The 25,990-nt window shown below is 40.6% G+C and overlaps 7 protein-coding genes across 7 annotated transcripts; 1 reads left to right on the forward strand and 6 right to left on the reverse strand.

The window, feature by feature from the left end:
* Positions 1–93: 93 nt before the first annotated feature.
* EAE98_010020 (uncharacterized protein) lies at positions 94–2,355 on the reverse strand. Its single transcript, XM_038957641.1, has 4 exons — positions 1,876–2,355; positions 1,560–1,822; positions 1,364–1,502; positions 94–1,314 (listed from the first exon to the last, which is right to left on the reverse strand). The coding sequence occupies exons 1-4, from the start codon at positions 2,052–2,054 to the stop codon at positions 621–623; spliced, it is 1,275 nt and encodes a 424-aa protein (XP_038806104.1). The 5' UTR covers positions 2,055–2,355; the 3' UTR covers positions 94–620.
* A 362-nt stretch (positions 2,356–2,717) lies between these two features.
* Positions 2,718–3,879, forward strand: EAE98_010021 (uncharacterized protein; the record flags this gene model as incomplete). Its single annotated transcript, XM_038957642.1, has 2 exons — positions 2,718–3,260; positions 3,310–3,879. The coding sequence occupies 2 exons, from the start codon at positions 2,718–2,720 to the stop codon at positions 3,877–3,879; spliced, it is 1,113 nt and encodes a 370-aa protein (XP_038806105.1).
* A 4,875-nt stretch (positions 3,880–8,754) lies between these two features.
* On the reverse strand, positions 8,755–11,097 carry EAE98_010022 (uncharacterized protein; the record flags this gene model as incomplete). Its single annotated transcript, XM_038957643.1, has 1 exon — positions 8,755–11,097. One exon carries the CDS (start codon positions 11,095–11,097, stop codon positions 8,755–8,757), a length of 2,343 nt encoding a protein of 780 aa, XP_038806106.1.
* A 3,588-nt stretch (positions 11,098–14,685) lies between these two features.
* Positions 14,686–16,804, reverse strand: EAE98_010023 (uncharacterized protein). Its single transcript, XM_038957644.1, has 3 exons — positions 16,084–16,804; positions 15,969–16,032; positions 14,686–15,915 (listed from the first exon to the last, which is right to left on the reverse strand). The coding sequence occupies exons 1-3, from the start codon at positions 16,391–16,393 to the stop codon at positions 15,198–15,200; spliced, it is 1,092 nt and encodes a 363-aa protein (XP_038806107.1). The 5' UTR covers positions 16,394–16,804; the 3' UTR covers positions 14,686–15,197.
* A 2,636-nt stretch (positions 16,805–19,440) lies between these two features.
* Positions 19,441–21,702, reverse strand: EAE98_010024 (uncharacterized protein). Its single transcript, XM_038957645.1, has 4 exons — positions 21,248–21,702; positions 20,488–20,635; positions 20,127–20,422; positions 19,441–20,017 (listed from the first exon to the last, which is right to left on the reverse strand). Exons 1-4 carry the CDS (start codon positions 21,347–21,349, stop codon positions 19,934–19,936), a joined length of 630 nt encoding a protein of 209 aa, XP_038806108.1. The 5' UTR covers positions 21,350–21,702; the 3' UTR covers positions 19,441–19,933.
* Positions 21,703–23,638: 1,936 nt separating this feature from the next.
* EAE98_010025 (uncharacterized protein) lies at positions 23,639–24,479 on the reverse strand (the record flags this gene model as incomplete). The annotated part of the gene is made up of 2 exons (XM_038957646.1): positions 23,639–23,821; positions 23,964–24,479. The coding sequence occupies 2 exons, from the start codon at positions 24,477–24,479 to the stop codon at positions 23,639–23,641; spliced, it is 699 nt and encodes a 232-aa protein (XP_038806109.1).
* Positions 24,480–24,646: 167 nt separating this feature from the next.
* On the reverse strand, positions 24,647–25,077 carry EAE98_010026 (uncharacterized protein; the record flags this gene model as incomplete). The annotated part of the gene is made up of 2 exons (XM_038957647.1): positions 24,647–24,905; positions 25,073–25,077. The coding sequence occupies 2 exons, from the start codon at positions 25,075–25,077 to the stop codon at positions 24,647–24,649; spliced, it is 264 nt and encodes an 87-aa protein (XP_038806110.1).
* Positions 25,078–25,990: the final 913 nt, after the last annotated feature.

A 25,990-nucleotide genomic window follows, 5' to 3' on the forward strand; every position in this document is an offset into this window, starting at 1 on the left:
CCTTAATATGATGACTATCTAGCATCAATCGAGCAAAATTGTGATGCGCAATCAGTACTTTCAATGTGTGTGAATATATGCCAATTACGATAGCATGTCAATAAAACAGTTCATATGCATTGCAAAGGCAGTGAAAGACAGAAAAGGATCAGCTTATAAACATGATATTCCGCCTCGAAATACTGAAAGGGGGAGAAGAAGGGGGCAAATTGTGGAAACGAAAGAAAACGCATTGACTCTAGAATACTACATGAGAATGATGTCATAACATTGCAATACGCAAACTGAAAGAATTTGCACATATTAATGCAGTTTTAGAGAAGAATCGTTACAAAGGACTAATCAATTTTGCTTTGACTCGCTATTTTGCGTATTAATCAAATGTGTAGTACATCAGATAGGTACTTTCATCCCCTCGTAAACCATCGCTTCCTTACCCCAAGCTTTGCCTTTCTAGACTAGTCCAAGGTAATACGCTTATAAAAATCCAACTCCATTAGTAGAGAGTATGGGACTCTATTGTTCCACTCACCTAAACGCCTTATCATCACATCCATGTGTCTTGATACCCACCATGAACGCCTCAAAACAAAACCCGATATCCACTAAGCACAGTACCATCAGCTGACTGGGCCTCGTGGTAATCCAATAGGTCTTTGTTTTTTCCTTTGCACTCTTCTCATTTTGACTTGCATACTTGCAGCGTCAAACTCCTTCTTTTTAGGATCCCAAGCTGCGATGACATCAAAGACCACGAAAGCCCTGTCAGATTCCAGTTCGACAAATCCAGATACTTTAATAGAACCCCTTGGATGAAGGTTTTGAGTTGGCCACAACCTGCTGGCCTCGACGTATTTGTATTTGAATGCCATGAAGGGTTTTGCAAACCCTGCGTGGATGTCCCTGATATTGTTTACAAGTGCAGGGAAAATCTCCTCTTTCACGGTTGATTTTCCGGGTCCTGTAATGTCCCTAATTTCTTTACTTTTGTCATCCAGATGCTGTTGTGATGGCTCATCCTTCGCATCTAGTGGCCCTTGAACACCCCCTGGTACCTTTTGTTGTCCTTTCAACCCCTTCATCGTTCTTTGTAACGTTAAAATCTGCTCCACTGATTGTTCATCAGGACTCGTTTGAACTCCCAGGCCAAGTATTCCTGCTATATTTCTTAATTCCTCTGCAGCCAGGACTTTTATAAAACTCCATGAGGATTGAAAAACAACAGTTGGCCATAAAACATTTCGGATTTTGTATACTAATCGGTGATCGACGGGCTGTGTGACCCAGGATATTGCATCGTCAGAAATTTCGATCCTGATATACATTAGTCTCAACCCATGTAATTTAGCGGCGAGCGACTTACCCTGATCTTTCGAATGACGGTGGAGGAATTGAAGGAAAGTCAATATCGAGCCAAATCCTTCTACTTTTTAGATTCTTTCCAATAAGTACAGCGATCAGACTATTGCAAGCAAGATCCCGCATCATGTCCGCCAAGTCAGCTGAAGAATGTCAGTAACCATAACTAGTAATTTAAATGAGTTGGGCAGCAGACGAACCCCTAATTTTATTCATAAGCTTTGTATCCTGGCTAATCTTGATGAACTCTTGGAATTCTGGATCAGTTCCTTTATAAGGAATAGTAGGCAGCTGTTTCGCGGTGCCAGGGAAGGGTATAAATAATGGTGGTTCGGCCTCTTGCCACTCCTCCTCCGGTATGTGTTTCGATGCCTCCTCAGCAGCCTTGTCTAAGGGACCGAGAACTAGCCTGGTGTAAACTTCAAAGCAGACATATACCACCATAAAGCTGATGGCGACGTTTCTAAATAGCATCAGCACGTACACTTCCTGCAGACAGACTCCGAGCATGTATACCTCATTCTAATGGGTGACTTCCGGAAGCGAACCACATGTGGATTCGATGCCGTTCCTGCGTATCTCGGAGCATTGCTGCGCATAGATAATGGATTCACAGCAAAACGGCCAGGTCCTGATCTCGCCCGTACATTTGTTGTCCACGTACTCGTCAACCGGGGTTTAATCAATCGGAACATCGTGAGGGGTAGAAGTCAAGGCCCGCCTTCGAGTTGGCGAGCCCTTGATGGCGAAAATCTGTGGCGAAATGAATAGATTCTCGGGGACCACGAATGCGATGGCGATGCGAGATCCAGTAGAGTCTATGGGAGGGAATCGCTGATGATCAAATAATAGTCGTTGGGGTACGTGTGAAAGTTGAAGAGATTTGGTAGTGAGCACAAGAGCGCAAGATGGACGAGGTAGATGTTCTAAAAATACTGAGTCGGCATTGTACCCATTTATCTCCGAATAAAGCAAATAAACACCCATACACGAGGAAGGCCTTTGATGACAAAATTCCCAAATTTGGGTCAATAATACGGTAATATCGTACAATAAATAGCTTCAATGGGTAAATATTTGATACAATTACAATTAAATATAATACTAGCTACTATGTATCTCAAGAGTTCCCAAAAATATTACCCAAGAGCCTTCAAACAATCTTCGATATGTGATCTGGAACTTTTTTGGACATCATGAATGCATATTCATGATGTCAGCCTAATTCGAAAGTGGTTAGCGTCTAACCTGTGCTTAGCTTGGTACAAACACCTTGAGGTTATCAGCGTCGACGCTCTCCCAGAAGATCACCTTAGTATGAGCCTCTCATATCAAATCAACAAAACTCATCAACAAATATGAAGCTCTCCTCCAGCTTCCTTTTGCCATTACTGGCCAGTACAGTTTGTGCTGCATCAGATTCCGCTCTTGCCTATATCCTCGAAGGCCAACAAAAGCCAAACAACCTCATATCACCTCCAGCTCTTTCTCCAAACGAAGCACGACTCGTCCTCGCACAACGGTTGGGCGTATCACAATTTCATGATGTCGGATCGGTTGGCAGTGAGGCCATTAAATACATCAATAAGTTTGGAGGTCAACTGAGATCATTATTCAACGATGCGCCAAAAGACAGGGCGGCTGAGTTGGTTATCATCGTTGAGGGTGTATCCGAAGAGACGGCTGGATCACTACTAAACTCGTTATCTTCTATCAAACCAGCATTCACAATCTCAAATCCACCTACAGCTAGGACGACAGAAAAGTTGGCAGATGACTTGGAATTGCAAGTCGGAAAGGCGAAGGATTGTACCCTCGACGATGCTATCAATCCATTCGCAGATCAATGTTGGAATGGAAAATCAAAGATTATGCACCTTGACTTGAACAGAAAATCCGAGGTATGGGAATCGTTCTATTCGTGATGTTAATGGCTAATGTTTGCGACAGCACAAGGAGTTCATCAACACATCTTACGAACGATTGACCAAATTCGCCTCAAAAGCAGAAATGAACGTTATCGTCGTTCTCATGCCTGAATCCCGCAGAGGTAGCGGCTCTTACGGTTCTTATACTAGACCCTCACAAAAGAAGCTCTCTAGCAGACAACAATTCGAAGAACCAATGGCTGAGTTTGTCGGCCACCAAGTACAAGAAGCCCCAAGTTCCAATTCTTCCCGCAACAACAATACCGTTATCAAGACAACTCTTCCCGTTTGCCACGCTTCCTTGGATTCTTGTATCTCTTCTACCAATAATTGCTCATCAATGGGCGCTTGCTACAAGAAATACACGTCCCAATCTGGTGATTGTTTCGCCTGTAGATGTGGCGTTGATTCAGGACGTGGAGGATCCGCTTGTCAAAAACGAGATATCAGTGGACCATTCTGGTTAATTTTCATTTCCAGTCTCGTTCTCGTTGGACTTGTTTCTTGGGGAATTGGTATGCTATATAGCATTGGTGATGAAAAATTGCCAGGTGTTATTGGTGCTGGTGTTTCTTCCGGCAAGACGAGATAAATATTTGTATGAATTCTAGAAGATATGTATGCTTAGGATCGAAGGTTGAGAAGTTCGAAGGGCTTTCATTTTATCAGGGTTGGCGTTTCATATGAAGAGGGAGATCGAGAGACTTGTATTTGTTTGTCTGGGCTGGCTGTATAGTGGCCGGTGTATAGACACGGCTTGTCACTTATTTATAGCAATGAAATTTTATCAGTCCCTATTATCCTCTCAAGAGGCCGCATATGGATAATTTATTCTGGTTTTCGTCTCATCCATGTGCTTTTGAAGATGTATTTGCTCACATTCTTTCAACCAAGTGGTGGCTCAGTATAAATGGCTCTGCTAGAATTTATGGGTGGCATTTCTTATAATTTCTTCGCCACTTTCTACTATCACCACCATTCTTTTTCATGTTCAATGTCGGGAATTCAATCTTTGATCACCTTTCTATATACTGAAGTGCGGAGGTATGCATGGGAGTCTGGTTGCGTTGGTGGGTGGGGGGTTGTAGGACATGAGATGAGGATTATCACTGGAGATTGCATTATCTTCTTGAGTATAGGAAGAAGATATCTGGGAGAGAATTCTGGTAGTAACTTGAACTAAATGACGGCGAATTTGAGTTGTAAAAGGTTTGCCATGGAGAGGTCGCATGTAGAGTGATATTTGTTATCATGCGAGGTCTCGAGGTCTACATGTTTGAGCAACCGTTCTTCTCAGCCGGGGTTGATTTTCAAATCTTATTAAATCTCTTTCCGATTGTTGATTTTGCGCTGTTATTGCTTTTTCACTGAATGAATGACAACACTTTCCGACGGTTACCGCCAGTAGCTGTGAAAACTTTGACACTTGCACTTATGTTGCCCTTCATCTTACCCATACAAAATTATAACTCGAGATTTTAGTCTTTAGCATCCGCTTTAGCTCTCTTGATGAAAAAACATCAACAAACCGCGGAAAGAGGTATTCTTCATCTAAGCTCTCCATGTTTTCAAGAGAAGGCGATTTTTATATAGTCATGGAGGGAACTAGAGTGTAATTCGTGGTTAGAGCTCATTCTTGTTAGAGTATCGTTCCAATTAATTCGACTACAGTCTAAGAAATAAAGTGGGTGTGGCGATGTGTATTCCATTTCCTAGGTTTCATTCTCGGATTTACTAGAGATATTATAAGTGTGGAAACAAATCAATCTTTTCATATAAAAAAAGAGTTAGATGTCTCCTAAGTATCAGCAGACCCCCGAAAGATTGGTGCGTCGTGAACCACAGGGCAATTACTTGAATTCCAGGCTTTTGCACAATCTAGTGTTTGTATAACAAAATTCCCGTCGACGACTGGACTTTCCTTGCGTTGCTATAATATGAAATGGAAATTGATAATAGCGTTGAGATGTGGCCGAGAAATTGACAGTGATCGATCTATGACAACGGTTCCGATGTTTAGCAATGATAAGGACAGCTTCATCTATCGACTTTTGGGTGTAAATTTCTTTCTTGATAGAGACGATGTATGATGGAATGACTTCTGGAAAGACCAATGGGAGCCAGGGCCTTGTGAATACATTTCTCCCTTTTTGTTAGAATGTAGATGTAGATAGATAAAAGAAGTGGAGGAGGTAAATCTTTTAAATAGCATCCGCGACAATACAATGTCGTTCACTTCCTGGATGTATACAGAGGACATTAGAGTCGTGGATTTTGCATGAGTGCAAGACAGCACGATATGAGATTTGTGGACTCTAGTATCATTCGTTTTAACCCGCTCCAACTAAACTTCCTTCCATTTCCATTCAATCTACCAGAGCAGACCAGACACACATAGCTTACACATCTCAAGCTATAAGGAGCGACTATTCTTCTCTCTGCCAGATTCTCCATGCACGAAACCAACTGGATTGGAAGGAATCATTATGTGTCATGGAGCTATTGTTGAAGGCTCATTCCGCAACGTGCAATCAATCTTAGTGGAAATTCTCTTACCTGCCACATGAAAGTAAACGAGTGTTTAACTCCAATAACAAGAAGCATATAAATTAATCGACAATGTGTATTCACTGATACATTGGTGGTAATAACCTATCCATTTATCGGCGAGAAGATCCCAAAGTTACTGAAATGCATCATCCTTCTCAGTGGAGTTTGCACCAAGGGAGCTTGAGCACTTCTTTTCGGATCATCTGATGCTTGATTCTCCTGTCTTCGGTGTCGTTTAATTCCCCCGAAGTTGTAGTTATATTTTTGGAGACGCGTGGGTTTATATACTTGAGATTGGGAATCTTCTGTGGTGCAGGATCGACGAAATGGATATGTGTAGTGGGAAGTTCTGGAGCTTTGGAGTAGATTTGGGTTTGAAGAAGTCGAGGAACATACATGTCTTTGATTGACTACACTATAGGAATGTTGTTCTTTTGATTTTGTGTCTAGATATTCTATCTTGCCGCGCTGGATCGATGTATATAAAGCCATCGATCTACAAATAGGTTGAGTTCCATCAGGCGCTGCTATTCAGGAAATTACTAGGCGAAACAGGCACGCCTACATTCATCCTGGTATCGCATTGGGATTACTTATGTGAAATTAATTTCCACTCACATCAAGCTCTGTTTCTCGCCGACAGTCATACTTCTCCTTCCCCCTAATTTTCTCATCTAGTTACAGTTCATCACATATACACTATCGTTGCTATCTTTCCACTGCCAGAAGTACAGTTCATCGTCAACTTCCTTATGGATACAATCACAACACGTTTTTTTTTTCGCCTGTCAAACTTACTACAAGTAATTCATGTCCAAAATTTATGCACAGAATTACATCATTCTAGCTCTCGCCTACGAGTATGGGTCCGTTGCCTATGTGAAGTTTTGATGCCTTTTTTCTTGGATGGTAGACGTCTCTTTATACTACCACTTGAGGATTGAGCCTCACTTTGATAGCTTCACAAATAACTCATCCTCCTATTCAAAAGCAATCTAGCTCAAGCTTTGGGTTATAGGTATAATATTTACCCCGCATGTTCAGTTCTACATCATGACCGCTTCTGAATTTCAGGGTGTATTTCCACTATAGACTCCAGGAAATGCGCAGTTAAAGATAACGGAAGTTAAAACAACTAGACCATTCTGAAACTAAGCATCTCTTGAGCGACTCTGCCATTTACGGACAGTTTCCTAGAAATACTCGTGGATGCAAACGTCCTTTCTCCACCATCGAACGGTCATACTATGCAGTAGAATTGACTTTGAACAGGATCAGAGCTACATCCGTGTTTGCTCAGACTAGGTGATGATAAAATTCTAAAGTTTTATATATATATCCAGAAGAGACTTCTCCGTCTGTGAAAACTATACATTCACCGATGAATTCTAAAGCGAAATGACAGCGTGACCGTAGCAAAGTACGGCGCGATGACAATACTTGATAGACTACCAGATAAGAATTCTCGAATTTGTATACTGATTCTTTTCGTCTTTGATTAGAATGTAAATCTCAATGTTAGTATCGAGACCCCAAGGATCTAATCTTGATCATGCGGTGGGGTTAGTTCTCATTTGTTATATAATGAGGAGAGATGTTAATAAAGAGGGACTGAAATTCTGTATAATAATTATCCAATGAAAGAAAGAAAAAAAGTTCATCACAATCTCAAGCCTCAGATTCATTTCCAGAAACTTCTCTACTCAAGTCTACCTATCACTCATTAATATCCGACTCTCAGTACACTCACCGTTCGTCAAAGTATCGTGCGCATACGTGACACATCGAACCCCATTCACAAACGAATGAATAATCAAGTAATTCAAAATAACAAAATAACTCTACCAGCAAGAGATATACGATAATTGATCTTCCAAAGTATTTCAACAAGTAACATCACATTCCAGGCTAGTAGATAGATATACAAAATCTATCCAAGCAATTCCAACAACATATATCTTACAATTTAGCAACTCCAGTAGAGCTTCAAACCTGATATGTAGATGATTTTCTCCTCATTCACTCCTATCTGCAATCCAATTCTGGAGCCAAAGATATATATATAAAGAATCAAACACAGGATCCTTACGCGAATATAATCGTATATACAAACTCAACAAGTAGTTCAAATATTCAATATCTCTTCTCTCGAGTACATACCTTTATTACCATCCATTATTAGTTACCTATACAGAAAATCTAATTCATTTTCTGCTTCCTTGTACTATCCTGTTTACACTTTTCAGTTTTATTGAAAGATACCTAGCTATTATATCTCTCATGTTTGTTTCTCGCTCGTACATGATACAAGATTACTATGTAAGTGTTCATCCATGCAAATTCGATGGATATAGATGTGTTTTTTACTTTGGACTGGCAGTATATGTTAATCTTATCATGACTAACCTTGGTGTTTATTTCTCCAACTTATTCTTCTTCTTTGTTATCATCATCATTATCATCATCATCATCACTTCACCCAAATCCACTCCCTTGAATCCATACAACTCCCAAATATCACAAGTACTTCCCCAGGCTCTTCCCCCAAAACTTCAACACAATAAGTTCATCACTTACCTCTACTTCAATCATCGCATCTCCATTGAATCTCAGACCAGAAATGACTTGTAATATCTTTAAATTCTATAAAGGGTATCATATCGCACATTATATACCTCCATTCTAGGTACACCCGATCATCATCCTCCCAAGTTTTCGCTAACGCTATCCAAACATCTCATTCAGACATCCACCTAAATCCACGTCCAATCCAGAAAAGTTAACCCACGAGCTAGACTAATCCAAAAGTCCATCTACCTATCCATCTCCAATCAAAGCCAGATCCACACCAGCAATCTTCCTCCAAAGCTCAGCGCGGAATTCATTCGCAAATTCATATGTTCGTAAGTTCATCCGATCATTCTTCTCTTATCCCTTGCGGCGGAATAGCATTTTCGGGGCCTTGTCCTGGAACATCTATTTCTGCCTCACTTTCCCTTTCCGTTTCCTTTCCCTTGCCTTTATCCACCGCAGGAATTTTATTATTTTCCACTACTCCAATCGAAGCGTTCCTCGCATGCGTCCTCTGTGCCTCCATCCCAGCAGAACTTGACGCGTTCCCTCCATCTCTGCTGCCTAAACTTAGTCCCCTCAATCTACCCCCCACAACCCTATCCAAAAATCTTCCTTCCTCCCTCTTCCTCCTCTCCTCTTCCTCCAAAAACTTCCTCTCCTTTTCGGCACTCTCACTCTTATCCCTTGCATCCTCTTCTCTCCTTCTCACTTCCTCCTTATCCAACATTTTATCTCTCCTCCTCACCACTTTCCCCACCACTTTCTTTGCTCTCTTCCTCGTCTTCACATATGCTTCTAGTCCCACCAATACCGCATACGATCTCGAAATGCTTACTCTTCCCATATCACAACCTTCTCCTTTAAGATTCTTAACAAAAGCGCGAAAATTAGAGACGGGAGGTCTATAATGTCCACTTAACGGACTAAGTTTCGTCAATCTTCCATCTTTGATTTTGATCAACCCAGCTGCACTAATTCGACTGCCGTGAAGAAAAGAAGAATGCTGAAATGCGCCAGATTGTTTGATTCCAACATAAAGACGAAACGAAGTATCGGCTACAAAAATCCAAGTATTTTTCTTAACCGAACCACGAAGGAGTTTATTGAAGATGGTAGATGCGGACATGTGGGAAATCTTTTTCATGCCCTGTGCGTTGTCATATTCGGGAGATGCGTATTTAGACGCGCGGGATTCTTCTTGTTCGGCCTCGAGTTTTTGTTCTCGTGTTTGAGATTGTGTGCGGATATGTGGATGTGAGTGATGATGGAGAGGAGATTCATCGCTGGAACTGTCACTGTCGGATTGCCCTTCGTTATCTGCTTCACCGCTTAATGGTGTAAAAACAGGCGTATCGTCATCATTTCTCACGATTCCTTTGATACTGTCCCTCCACTCCGTTGTCGTATCAACCCTTTCGCCGTTCTTGGCCCAACGTAATCTTCCATCTCCGTCAATTTTGACCAAGTAATCCAATCTCTCCTCCTTACTCAAATATCTCACTTGTTCTCTATCCAGCCTTTCCCTCGGACAACCTTGACAATCAATAAATCTTCCCTCTCCATAATCCAACCAATAAAAGAAATTCTCATTCGTATTTGCCTTCTTCCATTCCCCGTGGTACGTACGAAGGTTCGAGCCATACCTATGTTTAAGATCGACCATCTCAAGAAAATATTGTAAGTCCATTATTTTCGCTGCTTTCTGTCTTGCTGCCTTTTCTTCCATTCGACGTTTTCGTTTTGCGGCACGTTCTTCTTCATTCAGATCTCCAGAATCTTCATCGCTTTCTTCATCTGATTCCTCGTCTCCACCTGCTCTTCGAGCTATCATGCCAATTTTCTTCCAATTTTCTCGGGCGTGAGAGGTTCTATTCTGTGTTGTTGCCATTGGACTTCCCGTTCCTTCTGTATGTATCGACGGTTCTCCCTCAACATCAAAACTCCTACTACCTCTTTCTCTCTCTCCACTATCTCTTGCTCTCGGCGTCGTCAAATTTCTATACCTAGCCTCCTTAACAGCTTCCACCCATCGAGTCCCAACATCCAATCTTTTTCCTTCCAGAATCCTCCGTTCCCTATGTCCTCTATAATTTCTTTGTATAAGTTCTGCGGCTTTCCTCCTTTCATTTTCACTCAGATTTGGATTTTCACTCAACCGTCTCGCGATACCTTCGACCTCTTTTTCTTCTTGGACATGATTGATTTCTTGAATGACTTCGGGCGGTGGCATGGCGAGAGAATTAATATATTCTTGATGGGATTTCGAAGATGCTTTGCTAGAAATGCTAAGACGGGATGGATGACGTGAATGTTGGGAATTGGATCGATCGTGAGATAGTTGAGGATTTGATCGATTGTGATTCGTATTTATAGTCGTTGGATTTGTATTCGCCGATACCGTTGTTGTCGTCGCAGATCTTGAAGGGAAAGTAAATTCGCTATCTGGTGTATCCTCAAATTTTATTTTCGAATCGCATTTCTCTTGACTTGTATGTCCATTTATTCCATTGATCCCATTGATCTCATTCACTTCTTCGTACGGCTTATAATTCCCACCATGCGCATTCACGTTCACATTCGCAGTCGGTATATCTTCTCGCACGGAACCCAGACTCCGCCTCGATGTATTTTTATTTAAAGATACATCATAATCAGGGTATGAAGCCGCAACCAATGGAGGGGTCATTTTCATGACGGGAAATCTTGGCGAACCGGGATTGAACCAGAGAGATCTGGTGGATTAAGGATAAAGGGATCACCAGATGATTGTCTTCATCAATTCGAGAAATCTGAAGGCTGGCTTTTGTTAATAATTGAGGATATAATATTGTTCAATAGTAAAAAGTATCAATGAATGAATGAGAATGAGTCAAAATGAAGTCAAGGATAAGAATATACAAGACAATGGAAATTCTGGAATGTCTCAAATAACATTCCATTTGCAGAACCTCGGGAGTTGTTTTCCCTCCGTACCTTGATTTAATGGCAGATCCAACATTGTATTACTTTCTGCGACTATTCCAAGTCTTTTCATATCTGCATCCGGAATCTCAGACCAGACGCAAGTCTTCATACCAACATTTCAACCAATACCAATACCAACATCAAATGTTTCTCGTTTACTTCGTGTGTACATACCTCTTGGGCGTCTTGTTGGCGTAACAAGGTTTCTTCACATTTCTTCACAATGACGTTGGAAAGTTCATTCGTTGCGTAACTTCTTGCTCAGCCTTACAAGTATCCCCGCTGCCCCGGTTAGAGTTGTGGCTCTCGAGTGGCTGTATCGTAAAGGTTGGTAGCGTAATCTACACAACCACGTGATGAATTTCCGTTTCTATTGATAGGTAGCCCTCAGTCTATGTGGCGCACACGGTTAACGGCATCTCTTTGCATGGCATGTAAAAGCGAAACTGCACCACCGTCTTACCACTATTTCACTCGACTTGTCAAATGTCTTGCCACGTATATCTGTTCTAGAGCATGTGAGAAGTCGACATACCAGTTCGAATTGGGTCATCATTGCAGTTGGGTTAGCTCGATGGCCCAGAAGCCGAGAATTATCAGCCCTTTGCCAATATCATCGGATTCGCTCGTTAGACACAGTCCACGGGTGCTGTCAATATGATTCAATCTACCAAACCACAAGACAGTATACCTTTGCACTAACCGAACCCCGAAGTGCCATTTCCAATATTTAACTGGGGCTTCAAGAACTTGGCCGTATGGAGTGAGGCCTGGAAGCCAAGTGATTCCGACGAGGTTTCATTCTCTAGAAGGATCGAAAATGCCCATGTTATCTCGAATGTAGTGGTGGGAAATAGAGTGGGGTCTCACTCTTCTGCTCAGAACCTTTGAAGATACAATTTCCGTATCTAGACCTCTGCTACATGATACCATGGAAAGATTCACATAGGATGAGGCAAACGGCGGTAGACGCTGGAGAGACCGTTATCGAGTCCCCTACAACGTGATGCCTGACACAACTAAGTGTATCTTTCCTATAAACGTTTCAGTGGTATGCAAGGAACCATGCTGAATGACTACATGTGGGAGAGCGGCCTTTTAAGATCACGGATGATGTGTGTATGTGTGTGAGGACGTTGAAATGTGGGTACATGCAGTTGGGATTCGAAAATGAAAGAAATCTATTACGAGGAGATTCTAGTTTTCTGTTCTGAGAAACTATGGTAATTCAATTTGACAGGAGGTTAGTGAACACGGGATATGTTTGTCCGCTGTTGGTAGAAGACTATCGACCCGTACCCACACACGCATCTCCCATCAACTATGATTCTCCTAGCCCAACCCAACTCAGAACCCTTTTAATTTGGTCAATCACGAAGAAAAATATTATATATGATCTGGTGTAGAGTCATTGTATATCTCATTCTATAAACGTCCCATATCATTCCTTCACAACTACACAATTTTGCGAGAGAACACGCCTTTTTCGTCGTAGTCTAAGTAACTATTTAACCAGTATCTTGGTTCAAGTCAGTATGAGAAATAGTCTTAGCAATGCCCAAAAGAACTAAGACTCGACACTGTGATGAGCGCTGACCTTGAGCATGGAATTTTCGAAGGTCTCTTTATGTCATTAATGTAACTACACACACCTATTTGAAAGGACGAACAAATCTCACTGCTGCCACTTTCGCACTAATGTTACCTAGAAACTCTAACTTCATTGTCATCAGTCATCATTGTTAATATTCTCACCGTCATTGCCATGATAAAAGTCTCCTTAGTTCTCCTCTCAAATATCGCTCTACCGACAAACCTAAGCCCTGTCATCTTCTATATATCGATAGACGTTGCTCTGGCTTGGACATTACCGTTGCCATTTTCCAGTCTTCTTAGTGGCTCTTCACTTTGCATACCCATTTTCTTGCTATGATCGTTTTATAGAGCCAAACGAGACGATCCTTGCTGAAGCCTACGAAAGTGTCTATAAAGCGCTGTTACATACAGTCACGCTTTTACACTCTGTCTTGTGTTCATCCTTTGTATGAATCAGGGCGCGGGTCTCTTTTGTACCCTTACTTAGATAAAACCTTCGAGCCATAGTGAGAATTATTCAAGCTGATGTAGTCATTCATGTCACAGCCGATGCCGTGTTTTGAACTCTGGGGTTGCTATACCTTAACTTCATCACAAGAGTTTGTCTCGTCTTCACCAGCCGAACTATACATATTAATTTCGCATCCGGTTTCGTATCTCTGATATATCATATCAATAAGCAAAACACAATCCCAGTATTCAGGAACTGAAAAGCAATATTGTAATTTCACAGTTTGAGAACGAGTAGACTTGAGAGTTTACATGCTATTTTCGTAGATGATGTTTCGTGAAATACTCCGGAAGACATGTTATGGGAATAAGAGCTTTTAGTTGGAACTTTAATAGTAGTGTCTTCAATATTAAGTAGCGAGATCAATCATAATATATTATTGAAATGCAAATCATATTAAAGGCACTTGAAACTCAACGCCTGATACTCTAGATGTTACCTTTCCAAACTCTATTCCTCTAATTTTCTACCTAACTACCTAGGTAGATAACATATCAAACTATCCTCTCCAGCCAGCAAATCTCCTCTTGACAACTTAAAAGATATTAGACTTCGCATTTACCGAGATCATTGCGCGAGATAATGAAGCTATATCCTCCCAACTTCCCCTCTACAATTCCATCTTCCCAATCAACAATATAGCAGCACACTTACACTCGAGCTTTAGGGACTAGCGACTTCGCAATGTATATACGAGTATCCTTCCTTTTCTTACTCCAGGATGTCAGATTTGAATCAAACGAGTTGTATCGAGACGAGATGGGACAAAACAAAACAAAAGTAGGAGATGTGTTAATGTTACAGTAGAGAATAAGTAACAACAACGCCCCCAGATTGATGATGAGACCCCACGATCCTCCCCCCCAAAAAGAAGATTAGTAATAGCATAATATTCTATAAACCACATAGATATCAACACTCCTCTAAAAACTGCGAAAAATCTACTCCAGAGTTCAGCTCTGCCCTCGTGAGAAAGGAAACTATCCTTTGTTTCTACATTTTAGCGTGCATACATATCTAGACGAACTCTGATCCGCACCTTTTATTTCATTTGATGGTGTCTTACAAACGTACCATGCAGAGAAATTCGTACAAGATTCGATGTAGATTTATACTTCCCCCGCGTACCCCCAAAGATCTATACACCTAGACACTGCATTTTCCCCTCCTCCACACCCAAAAAATTCTCACCCACTAAATCAAACCGACAAACAAACCATCACTAACCCCAAAAAATTCTTCCTCAAAGTAACAATGTAATAATTAAATTCTTATTGATCAACCCATCCTCCCATGAATATAAACAAAGTTACAATAATAACCAATCATAACCCTTCTCTCTTTCCCATCATAAAAGCCGCTGCAAAAAAGGTATAGTACCGCTTAGCGCATCGTCTAAAATCGTAAAATAACAAGAAGCGCGCTAAAAATATGCACAAACACGCGAGGACGTCGGAATTCCGGATGTGGCAGGACTTGGTGCCTCTTTTTCTCGAGTGAACTTTCGTCACAGAGTACACGTGCCTTGTCGTATAATCACGACCTGTGAATTCGATTCGCTTCTTTTCCTCACAGCTCCCTCCGGGTTTCAATGTCGAATCAAATTGGTTGTCCTCGGAATATCCCCTGCACATGCCGCTCTGAATTAATCTCATCGCTCCAAAACCCAAAACCTTGACTTTATCTTTAAATCTTAATTTGACTCCGTCATATCATTACCTCCTCCCGAAATTTCCCCCATCCATCTCATGCACCGTTCTCGGCTGTTCCATCTCGCTCGGCTGCGGTGCATAGTACCCCTTCTTATCCGCCATCCCGATTCCACCCGCCTCTCCCAAATTTCCTCGTGGATATCCAGTTCCAATTTCACTTGGAGTATGTTCTCCACGCCCAGCCACTTCGTGTTGGTTTTGCACAAAAGATCCTCCTGCAGGCTGATATCCTTGTGAATTCTGATTTAGATTTTGATACTCTTGCCCGGGAAATCCTGCTTCATCCTCAGGAAGTTGATTAGCCTGTTGCTTTGAAGCGCGTCTTTTTCTCCATAAAAGCCACCCAAGACCCGCGAGAGCAAGTATACCACAGGGAATAGCGATGCCGGCACCGATGGCGACAGCGTGATTAGAAGAAGATGCGGTTGTGGTTGGTAGAGGGGCGGTGGATGTCTGGGAGACGGCTGACTCGGAGGTTGCTGCTGTGCTTGAACTGGATGTGGTGGTGGTTGATACCGATGAAGTAATTGCGGAAGATGTAACAGATGTAGAAGAAGCAGAAGTTGTGGATGATATGGACGATGTGGATGATGAAGATGATGAGGTGTAGTCGAGGGGAACTTGAGCGAGAAGTTTGGCTACGGGCGAGATGTTGAATATATCTGAGTCATCATCGCAACAAGCGAAACTCCCTACACCGTTGGCACCAGTATCACAACAACTGTCTTGGGTCAGTATCGAAAAATACGATTTTTTTTAGTTGGTAGAACATACTATTCTGTTGTTGATGTTATAGCTCCATTACAAAATCTTATGCCAGCAGTTGAACTTCTAGCATCTGAGAATTGGTTAGTATTCTCAGCCCACAAACATAATTTATATAACTTACAACTAGTACATTGATTTAAACAGGCTGGATCTTTCCATGTAGGATCTGTACATCCAACTCTTAAATAATCCTGAACATTTCCATTTGCTTGTTGACAAACACCATTTGAGAAACATATAGCACCAGCTGCACAACATGAACTATGACCTGTGGTTGAATTATCACATCTATATCCTGCATTGGCATTATGTTGTCCATTTATAACATAACATGTTGTTGGTGTATCCGTCGTGGCAGCTGATGCTAATAATGGTAAAGAAAATGAACAAAACAATAAAAATTGTTTTTTTATTGATATTCGTGAAGCCATTATCTCTGTAAAGAATGTAGCGATATGCCAATATAATTGGAGAGAAGAATTCAAAAAGTTAATGATGGGGAAGTAAGGATGATATGAGCGTGCGTGGCACAGATCGAAATTAATCAAGATGTGGATATCTAGAACGATACAACAAATGATTTGATCTGATAAATCATAAACCAGCTTCCGAATTAGCTACTCCAAGGAATGGTTTGAAAATCAAATAGTTCATAGACTACGAAAGAACGTAAAGGGATTGTAAAAACAAGAGAATGAATGAAGAGCACGAGAAAAAATTATCGACCTGGTCTCAAGGAATAGCTGAGTTTAGGAATAGCTGAAGGAGTCAACGAAGCTTACCTTCCCTTGAGTACAAACCAACCTAGGGATCGTACGTGAAGGATTTATATGGGTCTCATATCCCTAGCCCTGTCAGATTTATTTTCCGTTTTCCCCAAGAGATTCAAAATGGTAGGTTGAGCCCCCATAATCCCTTGAATGGACATGAAAATCAACATGGATCCCAAGAAAAGCTCCAAGCCAAATCTAGTCGCCGACTTGAAGAAGAGCATGGCGGTTAAAGGAGATTCTAGAAACATAAGAAACCGAGATCCCACATTTCGCGAAATACAATGGAAACGAAGTATTTTTATCCAACATGAGGATTTGATTGCGTTAAGCGCGCTCTACTTGAAATTCAAGACTGATAAGAAAAGTGTATCACGAATGTGAAACGCGAAAGGGATCTTGCCTGAAAAGTTGTGGATCTGTGGCATAACTTTCCTTTCACCTCTTTCGTCTTGACAACGAAATAATGGAGAAAAGAAGCGAAATTTGATGAAGGGGTGGATAAGATTTAAAGCAATCTCGAAAGCAGTCTGACAATAAAGATTAGGTTTAAATTACTCGGTATTGTTTTAAATGAATGCCGACCCTATTTTAGCTAATATATATCACACCAAAATTCATTAAAAGTCATCCATTTCAAAATTCAATATTATTTCAATTATCAATAATTCAAAATATGAAATTCTATAATTATATAAATATTTAATTGAATTTTATAAATCCTTTTTCAAATTAAAATATTTCAATATAATTATCAAATTATTTAGAAAATTAAAATATTAAAAATATAGAAATAAAAATTCACTTATTTTCAGGCCTTAAATGCCTAAAACTAACCCTAAAAAGAACTTTATTTAAAAGGGATTTTCATTCTATTAAAAGTATTTCAATTTGATTTCAAAAACTCTGAAATTTTGTTGTTAGATTTATTCATTAATATTCTATATATTATCAAAATTTGAAGAATTCAATCATATTAATTCTTTTAATATTGAATTTTGAAAATACTAAGTAAGCATAGTTTTGGGTAAGAAATTCGGCTATATTTAAGGACAGTATTCATTTAAAACAACACCGAGTAAGCTTGTATTGTAAGCGAATCCGATTATCGTAGAGAATGATGATTAATTCACTCTCCAATCATCGTGTAGACCAAAATACGGATTTCCTAATCTGAGTGAAGTGAAGTTCAAAAAAACGACCTAACCACGTTTTCACAATGAGAGTTAAAATAAACTACCAACAACCACCAACACATGATGAGATCTTTTAAACGCGAATGCCTTTAGAATCATACTTTAACATGGATATGAACTCATCAACTCAGCATACTAAATCAACAACTATTCCTCCTCAAATTCGTCTACATAATAATTCGCATCCCCTTTTTCTTCTTCTTGGAATAGCCGGTTCTATCCATCTCACCCATCCAATCATACAGTATAATTCATCATGCAAATATACGATCAATATCATATATAATGGACCTGACATCCCCCAATCTCCAAATTCCAAGCTTGCATCAATTGACCTTACCCATTTTCTTCACCTCGTGTATACCACGCCGCAGAATGGATAGCCCCGGGCCGAATTTCAAACCTGCATGAAGATCCAGGGTATGAGACGAACGATCTCAAAAATAACCTCGAACGAGGCTATCATTCCTCGTGCTACCGTAACATTTGACATGGTGAGTATCCGAGTGGATGGTGATTTATTATATTATAGTGATCATCTTTCCCTTCTCATCGTGTTTCTTGCTCTAACCCTATGTGTCAGAAATCGGGGATTGATAGATAGAAGTTCACATCTCAATCATCGAAACCGAACGAACGGAAATTATTCGGAATTATCTACAAGAGGTATCCCTCACAAATCCACCCCAAGAAACCCAAGAAACCCAAGAAACCCAAGAAACCAATCTCCAGTGAGCTGCAGCATATTCACATGACACAAATACGTAGCTCCACTGCACACCGTAGGTATATGGAGAGAGAGAGAGAGATGTAAGCTTACATTTTGTGTCTCCGTCTCCGCCGCTTACTCTCAACCAACATATCCAAGAATGCACTCCAAGTGAGAAGAATATATATCCACGAGGGCCCTGAATCGAAGAAAAGTGTCAATCTAGATATCCGGCGATGCCATCTAATTTCTGGGATCATATCCATATGCATGTATTGGCAAAGTGCATATCGTACAAGTAAACTCTCCCCAATTCCACACATGCAACATGCAACATCCAACATCTAACATCATTACCAAAAGAAACCTCCTACTCCCACAGCCCCATCTCACTAATTCCCTATCTCATCCCATCCCATCAAACCCAAACTAAAGCTTCCTTCCAAAAACCATAACTATCTCTTCCTCTCCCCTCCTTCTTCAATCCATCTCACCATCGAATCCCAACACCTCTCACGCTATACATGAATTCCCCATCATACTCGTACTTTCCCCGACTTCTCAGTTCCCAACTCCCAATCCCTAGAGAAACCTCTGGACTTCATGAGTAGATTACATATATATACGCTATTGGTATGAGTATCAGTATATACATCCACAGACCTCCCAATGATAACCTTACCTCGTTACACGAAGCGTGGTATATATTCCTCCCAGCCACCAACCACCAACCTGATACAATTGAACAGTTTCACAGTTACACAGTTACTCCATCTCACGCCTATACAATAGCACAATACATACAATGAGATAAGATATTCACACTATACTATACTATACCATTCCATCCCATCCCATCCCATCCCATCCGGCTGAGGCACAAATATGCCTATGTGAATACACCACACATCAGCTCTCTTTACAAAAACACTCCAAACAGCACGAGGAATGGATACATTTTTACTGATAAATTCATAGAGCAGGTGTCAACAAAATTGTTCTCATCGTTGCCATTTCCTTGCTAGCTATCACTTGTATAATCAACAGGGAACGATTCTCACTACTACCTGCAATTTGACCTTCACCCATATCATAAAATCGCAAGAAATAAAAGGTAATACAGGAGGTTGGATTCCTTTCTAGCAAGACAGAGCAAGATATTTTCCGTGGGCCTAAGAACTTGAGCTACTCTCTCTCAACCATGCACAATTTCATCTACCCCGCAATTCATGACCCCAGTTTCCGAATCCGAGCTGCGGGACATGATCGACTCACCAGAAAAATCACACAATCTCCTCATGCGACATTCTTGTCCAACCATTCTTCCCATTGGTCAGCAGTGAAGGAGCTGCTGATTGAGTTCTCTACAACTCCATCGAACTAAAATCAAATCAGTAAATTTTATCCAACATCCTCTCTCTTCCCCGTTCTTCAAACACAAAACCACAATCCCCTCTAAAAGCAGCCAAAAGAAAAAAAAACTACTCACAACAACAGTTGGTGTGACATGAATTCCCACCAATCTATTCATCTTAACCAACACCTTGAGTTGATTGGTAACCCCATTTCCAGAGTTCATACTTCCATCTGGACCTGGCTTATTATCAATCTTAAGCAGATCGTACATTTTCTCCTCGTCGATTCCTGCTTCTCCTCCAATCTTTGCGAGACGTTTGTATGTTGCATTACGTGTTTCATTAACGACGTTTGTGTCGAAAAAATCCTTTTGTTGTTTGAAAAGAGAGGCAGAGAAAGGATAGAATTTTTCGGGTGAGAGGTTTAGGACTAAGTGGAACAGGTCAGTCATGGGAAGGGGGACTTGGGAGAGAAGGTAAGAAGATAAAGCATACCAGCGACACCGGCTTCGTGGACCAAGGTACTACTTGGATGCCATGGTTGAATTTGTTGACGAAAGATGATTTGGACTTTTGATGCGTATTTCTGTTTGATTAGGGGAAACACAGAAGTATAAACTGTGTTGAACATTTTGGCCGAGAACTATGGAGAGGGCTATTAGTTTGTGATTCAGATTTGAGTATGATAGGAGACTTAAAAGAGAATTTTGGAAGTAGAGGATTGTGGAGATAGAAGGTTGGAGATAGAAGATAGAAGATATAGAGAGGGCAAGACAGATATCCAATATAAGAATGGTTGGTGAGTAGAACTTCATCCCACAGAAATGCTCTACAACACCCTCGATTCGAAACCACTTTCATCTCCCTAACCCGCAGGCATAGCCAACGCAACTGATTTACCACTAGGTAAAACAAGCACCCACAAGCCGCAAGCCCCACAAAATGCCTCATAGAAGCCATGATACCAACAGGCAGATATAGAACAAATTGAGGCTTTGGGAAGACAAAAAAGACACCAAGTAGATGGTTGAACATATCAACAAGAGCCATCTCCATTCGGTATAACCCATCTCAACCCAACCTCAATGCACTTGAAAAATGATACACCAGCTCAACCTCAATCCCAAATCCATCCACTACCCCTTCCCCTCCCCCCTTCTTTTCTCCTTCCCCTCCCCCCACCAACAAACAAAACAAAACAGAAACCCAAACCCAACCTAAATCCAAAAGAAAAAGAAAGGAAAAAAACACACACCGGACAAACATAATCCAAATACAATTCCAACGTATGCAATGCCTGCGCCGGAGCCTCCGAAGCCAAGAATCTCTGACCTGCGAATTTAGGTGGGAGAGCCATCTTTTCTTTCTTTTTCAGTCGGGGTTTTTTTTTTCTCGATATATGCAGTGCGCACTCTGAACTATAAACTCTGAACTGTAAACTCTGAACCTTGAACTCTGAACTCTGTCAATCAAAACGTAGGTAGGAGGGGTAAACAGTCGATATTGATGTAAATAGATAGACAGATACCTAGTAGGGTAGTAGGTAGTTGAAGCACCCAAGCCTAGCTGAGATGACGTGACGTGACGTGACGTTGATGTTGACATGACATGGCGTGGAATGTGGGGTACTAGGTACCTACCTCGAGCCTACCTACTCATACTTCTTTTCTTCTTTCATTTCTTCATTCATTCCTTCCTTTCAAAGCAAGGCAAGCTCGAGGCATGTATCTAACTTATAAGTCTGTGAGAAATACTAAATACCTTTATACATATACATATATGTATTGTAATCTTATATATACTCTCATTATCTAATAGTTTTCAGGAACTTTAGATTGGGTATCTATCTAAGTCGGTTACCCTACTTTCGGGCCAACAGGGTTTTGGGCCACCCTTTCACACCAAAAATCACTTTTTAGGCCTATTAATATCTCTATCAATATATAATATAATTCAATGAAAATTTGTATATATATAATTTAGATCGATTTAAGCTTATTCTGAAATTTTTAGATTTTTAGGATTTTTCTGTATTGAAAGCTAGAGCTTCAAAATATCGATTTTCAAATTTGTATGGGAATCACATACAAATTTAGAATTTTTATAAAATCTTTAATAACTTTTTAACAACAATTATTAAAAGAAAACTATATATATTTCTGAGATATTTGAGCTTGAATCTATATAGAAATTCAAAAAAAAATTCAAAAAAATTAATAGATATAGAGATATAGTATACAGTGAGTTTAGAGTAGTATAAATAATCCCTGTCATTTTGAGGGTACCCCTTTAAATATTTATTTATGAGAATTTTTTTATTTTTTCTGAATCTATTATATGAAATATATTATAAAGTGATAGTGAAATTTTACAATATATTTTTAGCAATTTTTATTCGAAAGTTATTAAAGATTTTATAAAAGTTTCAAATTTGTATGTAATTCTCATACAAATTTAAAAATCGATATTTTGAAGTTCTAGATCTCAATACAGAAAAATCCTAAAAATCTGAAAATTTCAGAATAAGCTTAAATTGATCTAAATTATATATGTATAAATTTTCATGAAATTCTATCCATAAATGAGAGAGTTAAAATTTCCATTTTTGGTGTAAAAAGTGGCCCAAAAGGGGGGTGGCCAGAAAGTGGGGTATCCGACTTATATGAGTATCTATATCAGGAGGTACATATCTACCTACCTCGAGCCTACCTACCTACCTACCTACCTATGGGTACCTATGGGTAGCTTCATATAATAGATACTACGTACTTACCGTAGGTATCTGATCTTTCCATCTTTCCAAAACCACGAATCAAGTAGGACTAAGACTGGAGTCGATATCTACCTAGTATATAGCACATAATAATATAGTATAACCTAGCCTAGTACACAATACTCATAAATAACCCTTCAGATACCTACCCTACCAATAAACAAACATCAACATCGACACGAGCATCGAGTATCGATCATTGAAATCACCTACCTACTCGAGATATTACATACCCCCAGCTACCTACTCGAGTAATCCTCGACGACTCCCATTACGGATCATCCTATCGTAGGAGTACAAACTAAATAAATCCTTTGTTGTCTACAGTATCACATCACTGATATCATTGAAATACAGAGAGGTGTATTATTCTCGTCTACGCTTTATGGCAGAGGTTCCCCTGTGTATGAACCATCCCATCCTCCCCAAGTAAAACTGGGTATCAACGTCCTCCATTTCATTAGAAAACTAAAAACTAAATGTGTATATATGTACTTAAAGAAAACATGTACAGCTACAATGCCCCCGCTCATATATGGTCTGCAATTCATATCGATAGCCAAAAAGGCTGATTATATATATCCAAGTCAAGCTAAACAACTCTCTTTTCCTCCCCCTCCCAATGTAAGATGACAAAATGTTGCCCTATCTCGTCCTTGTTAGTCGACTCGTATTCAAGGCACGACTCAAGAGAATAGGAATTCCTTTAGCACTGGCGAGCTTGTGAATTCGGGATTGAGTAAAATACAACTATAGATCCTCATTGTTAGCCAGTCGAACTCGTGTATCTCTCAACCTCTTCTCCACACAACCACATCCTTTCCTCTTCCTCACATATTCTCCTCGAGGTCAGAAATAGATAAGAGATACCACTCACTTGAGAAAATACTGTAAACCACTCCTCCGATTTTCCAAAAACTTCGGTCGAAACTTCGATATAACACTTTTCCTCGGCAACTCTGGTATTGTGCCCGCCGAATTCGGGAATGTGCGAAGGAGTTTCGTTCGTAGATCTGCAAATTCGCTGTAGCGTTTGCGGATTATTATTGGAGTTCCCTATTTCCATATCTCCATTAGCATTGATCACAATACCCATGTGCGTTATTCTGCAATAAGCTCGGAGTTGAACATGAATGATCTTGAGGTTAGAAAAGGAGAGAGAGAGAGAGAGAGAAAGGGAAAGAGAAAGCACACAAACCTCCAAAGTATCAACCTTCACATTCCACACCACAAATGCGCCAATGCCCCCTCCTATCCCCAGTCCCTTCCCCGCAATCCCTCCTATCCCACCAATTCCACTCCCATTCACAACGACATAATCTTCAATTACTACACTTCTCGCCCAACAAGCTTCATTTTTCCCCCTTCCATTGATATTGGCATCATCTTCATCTCCATCTGCAGTATTGTCCTGCAGAGTGATCCCGCTTGGGTGGATCGAATCTATTGAGATGTGGGAAATCGAGCGTGTGTGCGATTGTTGCCAGTAAGGAGGGGAGATTGTCGAACTGGGTGAGGTGATGGTTGGAGAGGTTATGGGAGATTCATTGGCATCTAGGTCTGAGTTTTGCGCGGCTGGAGGAGATGTATTGGTGATGATTTGATTCGAGGGCTTAGAGGAGGTTGGTAAGGTATTAGAATTAGAATTAGGATTAGGATTATTTAATGGATTGCCATGGCCGTTGCTAGAATGAGGAGGAGTAATGGACTCCATCCATCAATATCGAAATGGCTGGGCCACTATGTGCGTTCCCGCTTTACTTATGCTTGTGTCACTGTGATGATATTTCTAGTGTAATAATTTGTATGTCGAAGCAAAGATTTCATAATACGAGTGGCCAAAAAAATGAAGTTGACTTTGAGAATTAGTTTGAAAAATAGCTACGCTACACTAGAGATTTCCTGGGCCGACCCGACCAGACCACTGTTCTTAGTGAGAGTAACCAGTGGAGGAGCCGAGAGATGATCGTTTTCACGGCTGGATCCTTGTTTCCCCAACACAACTTTAAAAACTAGAGACAACGAAGTAAAGAAGAAAGAAGAAAGTTTATCGCCGCTTTGTTCTTTGAGAGGACTTGGCGAGACAGGACAGGACAGGACAGGAGAGTCGACATTGTCGATATGTTGAATTGTGGCGATGCTAGAAAGATTGTTATTATGTTATTAGTATTAGATGGGTACACCAGTAGGTAGATTAGATGGAGGAGGTAATGCCCAGGCCAGGATATTCGATTTAGAATTCTTCAGATACGATATTCCTATCCATGAATACGATGAATACGAAAGACACGGAGAATACAGACACACATCATGATAGCAATTAAATTATAATGATATCAAACAAAATTGATAACGATAAAACAAGCAGAAGTAAATGCAACCGAGACATCTGACCTAACCGTCCGTTACTTTGTTGAATCAAACAGTCAGTCCACCTTCAACATTCATAACATCACATAGCATCACGCCAGATGGTCCGTCTGGTCTGACAGATGCTGCACAGAGGACCTAGATAGAGTTCCAAGTGAGGAGAAGCGTGAGGCATGAAATTATTAGTGTCAGTGTGGAGCCGCTCTGAGCGATTTGATATCAAAGGTTACTCCAAAGGACGACTACTTCGTACGCTAGTCGGTATCCATTCTGGAGACGGACGTTACGGGCAAAGAAAGATGCAGGACCAGGATGCGATGCGTACAACATAATGATCAACTGGATACTCGTACCGTACCGTAGCGGAATTTCGGGATAAAGGATAGAAAGGGTGGCTGGAGGGAGTCTGATGAGAATCATGAGATGGAGTGGAGAGAGTAGAACGACTGGTGGAAGAGTACCTAGCTCAGCAAGAAGAAAGTAAGTATTTTTACGGAGGCGGGGAGAGAACGGATTCAACGGATCATCCGTTTTGTGTCATATTTATATGGAATGGAGATCCACGAATGAATGGATGTATTATCTACAAGTAGTATCCCACTTATATTCACATAGATGCAGATCAACGAACAGCTGGGCAGGTGGTCATCTGATATCTAGATCTAAGTCTAGGTCGAGGTCGAGGTCGAGGTAGCTAAAGGGGGGAGTGGATGTATATAGGTACTTGGTCGAAAGACAAGTATCTACCTATTTGAATCAAGAATATAAATAGATGAAGAAAGCGCTCAATGTTGGTTGTATATCTCATGAAGAATGGGGTGGTGGGTGGTGGGTGGTGGGAAGAGGAAGAAGTGA

Source organism: Botrytis deweyae (genome assembly GCF_014898535.1).
Source record: "Botrytis deweyae strain B1 chromosome Unknown BDEW_032, whole genome shotgun sequence".
Lineage (NCBI taxonomy): Eukaryota > Fungi > Ascomycota > Leotiomycetes > Helotiales > Sclerotiniaceae > Botrytis > Botrytis deweyae.

What these genes read in the sequence shown, in the direction of transcription:
- EAE98_010024 (XM_038957645.1), bottom strand. Translation starts at nt 21,349, where the DNA reads ATGGCTCTCCCACCTAAATTCGCAGGTCAGAGATTCTTGGCTTCGGAG. An exon ending in ATTTGGATTATGTTTGTCCG is followed by an intron (nt 20,636 to 21,247) that starts GTGTGTGTTTTT and finishes CCCTCTCCATAG; the next exon opens with TTCTCGGCCAAAATGTTCAA. An exon ending in ATGTCACACCAACTGTTGTT is followed by an intron (nt 20,018 to 20,126) that starts GTGAGTAGTTTT and finishes ATTTGATTTTAG; the next exon opens with TTCGATGGAGTTGTAGAGAA.
- EAE98_010023 (XM_038957644.1), bottom strand. Translation starts at nt 16,393, where the DNA reads ATGGCTTCACGAATATCAATAAAAAAACAATTTTTATTGTTTTGTTCA. An exon ending in TTTAAATCAATGTACTAGTT is followed by an intron (nt 16,033 to 16,083) that starts GTAAGTTATATA and finishes ACCAATTCTCAG; the next exon opens with ATGCTAGAAGTTCAACTGCT. An exon ending in ATAACATCAACAACAGAATA is followed by an intron (nt 15,916 to 15,968) that starts GTATGTTCTACC and finishes GACCCAAGACAG; the next exon opens with TTGTTGTGATACTGGTGCCA.
- EAE98_010020 (XM_038957641.1), bottom strand. Translation starts at nt 2,054, where the DNA reads ATGTTCCGATTGATTAAACCCCGGTTGACGAGTACGTGGACAACAAAT. An exon ending in AAGTCACCCATTAGAATGAG is followed by an intron (nt 1,823 to 1,875) that starts GTATACATGCTC and finishes GATGCTATTTAG; the next exon opens with AAACGTCGCCATCAGCTTTA. An exon ending in GCTTATGAATAAAATTAGGG is followed by an intron (nt 1,503 to 1,559) that starts GTTCGTCTGCTG and finishes GACATTCTTCAG; the next exon opens with CTGACTTGGCGGACATGATG.